The sequence below is a fragment of the Medicago sativa genome, chromosome 5, assembly GCF_051527215.1.
Source record: "Medicago sativa cultivar Bolivia chromosome 5, Bolivia_mono, whole genome shotgun sequence".
Taxonomy (NCBI): Eukaryota; Viridiplantae; Streptophyta; class Magnoliopsida; order Fabales; family Fabaceae; genus Medicago; species Medicago sativa.
In genome coordinates, this window is record NC_140753.1 from 28874795 (window position 1) to 28883246 (window position 8452).

Consider the following 8452-nt stretch of genomic DNA (forward strand, 5'->3'; position numbering starts at 1 on the left):
CCTTTTAGCAGCAAATTGGTGAAGCTTTCCAACAAGACATCCTTCTTGCTGACTTTCCACTGAAATCTTCCTTCAGGATCTACTCTGCATGCTTTAGCAATCACTTCTTCTGTGATGGTTATAGGAATACCCATCACTGCGGATCTGATTTATAAACCTTTGAACGGTTCAAGACACATTTGTTCTCTAGTCTTCCCTTTCAGACTTGAATCTCTTGATACAACTTGTCTTTCTTCTAGCTTAGCAGCTTCCAGATCGTAGACTTCAGCCCTTATCCTGAAATCCTTGACCAGATTTTCATATGTTGGTCCATTCAACATACGAAAGTAACCAGACAGCTTCTGAGCATTTATCCATGCCTTCATGTCCACTTTGTATTTCTTGAGAGAGGCGAAATCCACTGGTGATTATTTTTGAACAACCAAGGATTCAAACGGAATGGACATGGTTTTTGATTTGATTGCGTGACCAGATTCTGTGTTGAGTTGCATGCTTGAACTGTAACGCCCACTTTTTCATAATTATTATTTGAGTGAACTATTGCATTTTATTAGAATATTATTATATTTATATTGGTGGAATATATGTTAATAGTTGATAATATAAGTATTATTCTTAAGTGGGGGAGAAATATTATTGTTAGTAGAAATAATTAATTAATAGGGGAAAGAGTAGGATTGTGGTGAGAAGAGCAATTAGGGAAAGAATAAAATCTGTAAGTGAGAAAGAAAAATTAGAACGCGTACAACTGAGAAAAGAGGAGAGAAAGAAGAGAAGTTAGATAGAACCCTAAGAACAAAGAACGCGGCTGTTGGATTTCAGGAAGATAATCTAAGGTAAGGGTGGGACTAACTCTCATTATTAAAAAGTTTTGATTCATAGGAAGTGGTCAATTGTTGTAGGTTTAAGGGATTGGGATTAGGGTTAATCTTATGTTGATGTTCATAGTTTTGGTTGTTTGAGAAATTAGATTTTGAAGATGTGTTGGGTTGTTAATAGAGTAAAAAATTCATTGGAGTTGTGTTAAATTGATGTTCAGGTCTTAGATTTATCATAGGTAATGTTCCCTATCAAATTTGGGGTTTGGGTTGATGAAATTGGGGTTTTTGGAGTGAAAACTGGTCTGTTCCCGTAGAGCTGTTCATGTTCCATCGTAGTACGATGCTGGGAAATCGTACTACGATTTTTCCAGTAGCAAACAAGACTTTTTCAGCACCTTCCATCGTAGTACGATGCATTCCATCGTAGTACGATGTAATAGTGACATCATCCCCTGTTTTCGCGTTCTTGCGTCTTTTTCACCCATTTCTGCTTTAAACTGGCTTTTGGTGTAAACATGAGAGTTGTAGATAATTGAGGTAGCTTTTTAGTGGCTTTGGTTTGACCTGAAAATGTGTCTTAGTTTTTGAGATATGATGAAAAAACTCTAAGGAGGTCTTAGTGAAATTTTATGAAAACTAACCCAAAACTTATAGATTGTCTCCAAACTTCAAAGCTTGAGTACTATGAGTGTGATTAAGATGTTTATAAGTATTTAATCTATGTTGTGATGAAATCATTGTGAGTAATTATTAATGAATTTAACATGAAAAATGAAGTTGTTGCATTTAGAGTCGAGTTGATGCATAGTCAGCGATGGGGGCTTAATGCCCAACAGGTTCTTTATGACCTTAGCGATGGGGGCATAATGCCCGACATGTCCAAATATGACCTTAGCGATGGGGGCTTAATGCCCTGGTGGTACCACATGCATGTTGAAGTTGTCTAAGTTGTTGTTGGAGTTGTTGTTGCATTGTAGAGTCATCATAACTTATAATAAATGAAGAATGATGTGATGATGTTGCTGTCTTGCCGTTGTTGTTGCTATCCTAACGTTAATAAATGATATAAATGATGAGTTATAAGAATGAATATGTTGCTTTTGGTAACTATGAAGTTGTTGACTACTTAGCTTTGTTAAATGATGTTAAAATGATGATATTAATGTTAGATATATGTTGTTGGTTATCTTTTTATGAATTATTATTTGTTAATTAATGAATGTGAAATCTCACCCCTTCTGCTTGAAAATGTTGCCCTTCGTATGGGTAACTTGCAGGTAACCAGGACTAACTGTGTTCGTGAGTAGACTCCTCACATCGTGTCTAGGATGCTCTGATACGTAACGGATGGGGATTGTCTGATGCTTGTTTTTCCTTGTTACGTATTTTATTTTAATAATGTTGAAGTATTTTATGAAGACTAATTGAGATGTTAAGTTGTGGCCTTTTAATGCCCAGGATTTTATGAGATGATGTAAACTAAATTCCGCTGCATTTGATTATTGAATTTTATAAAGACAGGTCGCTTAAATAAATAGTATTCCTATTACTATAATTGTTGGAAATGATGTATGTGATGCTCCGTTATGTTGATAAACTCTGATAATTTTTGTGAAATTTTTAAGTTGGGAAAACGGGGTGTTACAATTGGTATCAGAGCAGGTCGGTCCGTCCGGCCAAGTACATAGTCGAGTTGTGTCTTTTAGCAGTTGGAATACCATTATTATGTTATTTTAATTGTTGTGTGTCGCGCAGAGTAGAGACCTGGAGGCTGCAAACCTTATCTGTTATAAGAGGACTAGAATGGCTGGAAGAAATGATGCTGCGATTGCTGCTGCTTTGGAAGCTGTAGCCCAAGCTGTGGGACAACATCCAAATGCTGGTGCTGGTGTGAATGCTGATGTGAGAATGTTGGAGACCTTTTTGAGGAACCATCCTCCTACTTTCAAAGGAAGGTACGACCCTGATGGAGCACAGACGTGGCTCAAAAAGGTTGAAAGAATTTTCCGAGTTATGCAATGTACTGAAGATCAGAAGGTGCGTTTTGGTACGCACATGCTGGCCGAGGAAGCTGATGACTGGTGGGTGAGCATTCAACCTACCCTAGAGCAGAATGATGCGGTTATTACTTGGGCTGTGTTCAGGGAAGAGTTCCTAATCAGATATTTTCCTGAAGATGTTCGCGGAAGGAAAGAGATCGAGTTCCTTGAGCTAAAGCAGGGAAACATGTCAGTGACAGAGTATGCAGCGAAGTTTTTGGAGCTGGCTCAGTTCTATCCACACTATACCGGAGACAATGTTGAGTTTTCTAAGTGTATCAAGTTTGAGAATGGTTTGCGTGCTGATATTAAGCGAGCCATTGGTTACCAACAAATCCGTGACTTTTCTGCTTTGGTGAGCAGATGTAGAATCTATGAAGATGATTCAAAGGCTCATTATAAGATTATGACTGAGAGGAGGGGTAAGCAGCAACAGAATCGTGGGAAGCCTTATAGTGCTCCAGCTGATAAGGGCAAGAAAAGGGTGAATGATGAGGGAAGACCTAAGAAGAATGAGACTCCTGCTGGGATTGTTTGTTTCAAATGTGGAGAAAAAGGTCACAAGAGTAATGCTTGTGGTGCTAATGAGGTAAAAGGGTGCTTCCGTTGTGGCGTCAAGGGGCATACGGTTTCAGAATGCAAGCACGACGACATTATTTGTTTCAATTGTGGTGGAAAGGGGCACATTTCTGCTCAGTGTACTGAACCAAAGAAGGCCCCGACCAAGGGTAAAGTGTTTGCTTTAGCTGGTACTCAGACAGCTAGTGAGGACCGTTTGATCAGAGGTACTTGTTTCATTAATAATTTTCCTTTAATTGCTATCATATATACTGGTGCCACGCATTGTTTTATTGCTACTGATTGTGCTTCGAGGTTGAGTCTTGATGTGTCACCAATGAATGGAGAGATGGTTGTCGAAACCCCATCTAATGGTTCGGTAACTACCTCTCGAGTATGTTTGAGTTGTCCTTTGTCTATGTTTGGTAGAGATTTTGCTATGGATCTAATTTGTTTGCCATTGAAAGGAATGGATGTAATTCTTGGTATGAATTGGTTAGAGTATAATTACGCTCACATAAATTGTTTCAACAAGACGGTGCGGTTTTCTTCTCCAGAAGAGGAAGCGGAGACCGAATTTATAACTACTAAGCAATTGAAGCAGCTGATGCTCGATGGAAGTCAATTGTTTTCTTTGACGGCGTCCTTGTCCATTGAGAACCAGGCAAATATTGATAAGTTGCAAGTTGTGTGTGAATTTCCAGAAGTATTTCCTGATGAAATTCCTGACGTGCCGCCAGAGAGAGAAGTTGAATTTACTATTGATCTTGTTCCAGGAACGAAGCCTGTGTCTATGACGCCTTATCGTATGTCAGCTTCAGAGTTAGCAGAATTAAAGAAGCAGTTAGAAGAATTGTTAGACAAGAAGTTTATAAGACCAAGTGTATCACCTTGGGGAGCACCAGTGTTGCTAGTAAAGAAGAAGGATGGAAGTATGAGATTGTACATTGACTATCGTCAGTTGAACAAAGTAACGATAAAGAATAGATACCCCCTCCCTAGAATTGATGATTTGATGGATCAGCTAGTGGGTGCACGTATATTTAGCAAAATTGACTTGAGGTCAGGTTATCATCAGATTAATGTGAAGGATGAAGATATTCAGAAGACGGCCTTTAGGACGCGTTACGGACATTATGAATATTCTGTAATGCCGTTCGGAGTATCTAACGCACCAGGTGTGTTTATGGAGTACATGAATCACATTTTTCATGACTATCTGGATCGTTTCGTGGTTGTATTCATAGATGATATTTTGATATATTCGAAGTCTGAAGAAGAGCATGCTGAACATTTGAAGATCGTCCTGCAAGTATTGAAAGAAAAGAAGTTATATGCCAAGTTATCTAAATGTGAATTCTGGTTGAAAGAAGGAAGTTTTCTTGGCCATATTATCTAGTAGTGGTATTGCAGTAGATCCATCCAAAGTTGATGCAGTATCAAGATGGGAGACTCCAAAGTCAGTTACTGAAGTTAGAAGCTTTTTGGGGCTAGCAGGTTATTACCGAAGATTTATAGAAGGATTTTCTAAGTTAGCACTTCCGTTAACACAGTTGACGTGTAAAGGCAAAACCTTTGTGTGGGATGTTCAGTGTGAGAACAGTTTTAATGAGTTGAAGAAACGTTTGACGATGGCTCCAGTTTTAATTTTGCCAAAACTTGATGAACCTTTTGTGGTGTATTGTGATGCGTCCAAGTTGGGCTTAGGCGGTGTGCTTATGCAAGATGGCAAGGTAGTGGCTTATGCTTCGAGACAGTTGAGGATACATGAGAAGAACTATCCTACACATGATTTAGAGTTGGCTGCTGTGGTTTTTGTGTTGAAAATTTGGAGACACTATTTGTACGGTTCCAGATTTGAGGTGTTTAGTGATCATAAAAGTCTGAAAAATTTATTTGATCAAAAAGAGTTGAACATGAGGCAGAGGAGATGGCTCGAGTTACTAAAAGACTATAATTTTGGGTTGAATTATCATCCTGGAAAAGCTAATGTTGTTGCAGATGCATTGAGTAGGAAGACTTTACACTTGTCGGCGATGATGGTTAAAGAGATGGAATTGCTTGAACAGTTCAGAGACATGAGTTTGGTTTGTGAAGTGTCGCCAAAGAGTGTGAAATTGGGGATGTTGAAGATCAACAATGAATTTTTGGATAGTATCAGAGAGGCGCATAAAGTAGATGTGAAGTTGGTAGATTTAATGGTTGCAGGCGATCCTGCTGTAGACAGTGACTTTAAGGTTGATGAGCAAGGAGTGTTGAAGTTTCGAGGAAGAATTTGTATTCCTGATAATGATGAGATGAAGAAGATGATCCTTGAAGAAGGCCATAGAAGCAGTTTGAGTATTCATCCAGGAGCTGCTAAAATGTATCAAGATTTGAAGAAAATGTTTTGGTGGTCTGGTTTGAAGCGCGACGTGGCACAATTTGTGTATGTATGTTTGACTTGTCAGAAGTCGAAAGTCGAGCATCAGAAACCTGCTGGATTATTGACACCGCTAGAGATTCTGGAATGGAAATGGGATAGTTTGCCAAATACCAACAAAGGGAATGATGCAATTTGGGTGATCGTAGATAGATTGACGAAGTCGGCTCATTTCATTCCAATTAATATTACTTTTCCTGTGTCCCAGTTAGCAGAGATTTATATTAGAGATGTTGTGAAGCTACATGGTGTCCCATCGAGCATTGTGTCGGATAGAGATCCGAGGTTTACGTCAAGGTTCTGGAAGATTTTGCATGAGGCTTTGGGTACTAATTTGAATTTGAGTTCAGCGTACCACCCGCAGACAGATGGACAGTCGGAAAGGACAATTTAGTCGCTGGAAGATTTATTGAGGGTTTGTGTGCTTGAGCAAGGTGGAACTTGGGATAGTTATCTACCTCTGATAGAGTTCACTTACAACAACAGTCACCATGCTAGTATTGGAATGACACCTTTCGAGGCTTTGTATGGTCGGAGGTGTAGGACTCCGTTGTGTTGGTTTGAAACAGGTGAGAGTGTGGTATTGGGACCAAAAATTGTCCAACAGACTACCGAGAAGGTAAAGTTAATTAGAGAAAAGATGAAAGAGTCACAGAATAGGCAGAAAAGTTATCATGATAAGTGCAGAAAGGATCTTGAGTTCCAATAAGGAGACCATGTGTTTTTGAGAGTCACTCCGGTGACGGGTGTTGGACGTACATTGAAGTCAAAGAAGTTGACTCTAAGATTTATTGGTCCGTATCAGATTTCAGAAAGGATTGGAACGGTTGCTTATAGGGTGGGTTTGCCACCACATCTTTCGAACTTGCATGATGTGTTCCATGTATCGCAACTTCGGAAGTATGTGCCGGATCCATCCCATGTGATTCCAAGAGATGATGTGCATGTAAGGGACAACCTTACCATCGAGACCTTACCAGTAAGGATAGAAGATCGTGAGAGACAAGGAAATATCTCTTGTGAAAGTAGTTTGGGAAGGAGCAGCTGGTGAAAGTTTGACGTGGGAATTGGAGAGTAAGATGCGAGAATTTTACCCATAGTTGTTTGAACAAGGTACATTTACGAGGACGTAAATATTTTAAGTGGGGGAGAGTTGTAACGCCCACTTTTTCATAATTATTATTTGAGTGAACTATTGCATTTTATTAGAATATTATTATTATTATTATTATTGTTATTATATTTATATTGGTGGAATATATGTTAATAGTTGGTAATATAAGTATTAGTCTTAAGTGGGGGAGAAATATTATTGTTAGTAGAAATAATTAATTAATAGGGGAAATAGTAGGATTGTGGTGAGAAGAGCAATTAGGGAAAGAATAAAATCTGTAAGTGAGAAAGAAAAATTAGAACGCGTACAACTGAGAAAAGAGGAGAGAAAGAAGAGAAGTCAGAGAGAACCCTAAGAACGAAGAACGCGGCTGTTGGATTTCAGGAAGATAATCTAAGGTAAGGGTGGGACTAACTCTCATTATTAACAAGTTTTGATTCATAGGAAGTGGTCAATTGATGTAGGTTTAAGGGATTGGGATTAGGGTTAATCTTATGTTGATGTTCATAGTTTTGGTTGTTTGAGAAATTAGATTTTGAAGATGTGTTGGGTTGTTAATAGAGTAGAAAATTCATTGGAGTTGTGTTAAACTGATGTTCAGGTCTTAGATTTATCATAGGTAATGTTCCCTATCAAATTTGGGGTTTGGGTTGATGAAATTGGGGTTTTTCGAGTGAAAACTGGTCTATTCCAGTAGAGCTGTTCACGTTCCATCGTAGTACGATGCTGGGAAATCGTACTACAATTTTTCCAGTAGCAAACAAGACTTTTTCAGCACCTTCCATCGTAGTACGATGCATTCCATCGTAGTACGATGTAATAGTGACATCATCCCTTGTTTTCGCGTTCTTGCGTCTTTTTCACCCATTTCTGTTTTGAACTGGCTTTTGGTATAAACATGAGAGTTGTAGATAATTGAGGTAGCTTTCTAGTGACTTTGGTTTGACATGAAAATGTGTCTTAGTTTTTGAGATATGATGAAAACACTCTAAGGAGATCTTAGTGAAATTTTATGAAAACTAACCCAAAACTTATAGATTGTCTCCAAACTTCAAAGCTTGAGTACTATGAGTGTGATTAAGATGTTTATAAGTATTTAATCTATGTTGTGATGAAATCCTTGTGAGTAATTATTAATGAATTTAACATAAAAAATGAAGTTGTTGCATTTAGAGTCGAGTTGATGCATAGTCAGCGATGGGGGCTTAATGCCCGACAGGTTCTTTATGACCTTAGCGATGGGGGCTTAATGCCCGACAGGTGCAAATATGATCTTAGCGATGGGGGCTTAATGCCCTGGTGGTACCACATGCATGTTGAAGTTGTCTAAGTTGTTGTTGCATTGTAGAGTCATCATACCTTATAATAAATGAAGAATGATGTGATGATGTTGCTGTCTTGCCGTTGTTGTTGTTGTCCTAACGTTAATAAATGATATAAATGATGAGTTATAAGAATGAATATGTTGCTTTTGGTAACTATGAAGTTGTTGACTACT

At 38.5% G+C, this 8452-nt stretch overlaps 1 protein-coding gene across 1 annotated transcript; it reads left to right on the forward strand.

Annotated features, from left to right (window-relative positions):
- Nucleotides 1-2624: 2624 nt before the first annotated feature.
- Nucleotides 2625-6234, forward strand: LOC146921576 (uncharacterized). Its single transcript, XM_085711337.1, has 3 exons — nt 2625-4480; nt 5433-5772; nt 6049-6234. Exons 1-3 carry the CDS (start codon nt 2625-2627, stop codon nt 6232-6234), a joined length of 2382 nt encoding a protein of 793 aa, XP_085567463.1.
- The last annotated feature ends 2218 nt before the right edge of the window (nt 6235-8452 follow it).

Coding starts and splice junctions, on each gene's coding strand:
- LOC146921576 (XM_085711337.1), top strand. CDS start 2,625: ATGGCTGGAAGAAATGATGCTGCGATTGCTGCTGCTTTGGAAGCTGTA. Junction 4,481..5,432: donor TTTAGCAAAATTGACTTGAG/GTCAGGTTATCA, acceptor TGCATTGAGTAG/GAAGACTTTACACTTGTCGG. Junction 5,773..6,048: donor GTTTGAGTATTCATCCAGGA/GCTGCTAAAATG, acceptor CCTGTGTCCCAG/TTAGCAGAGATTTATATTAG.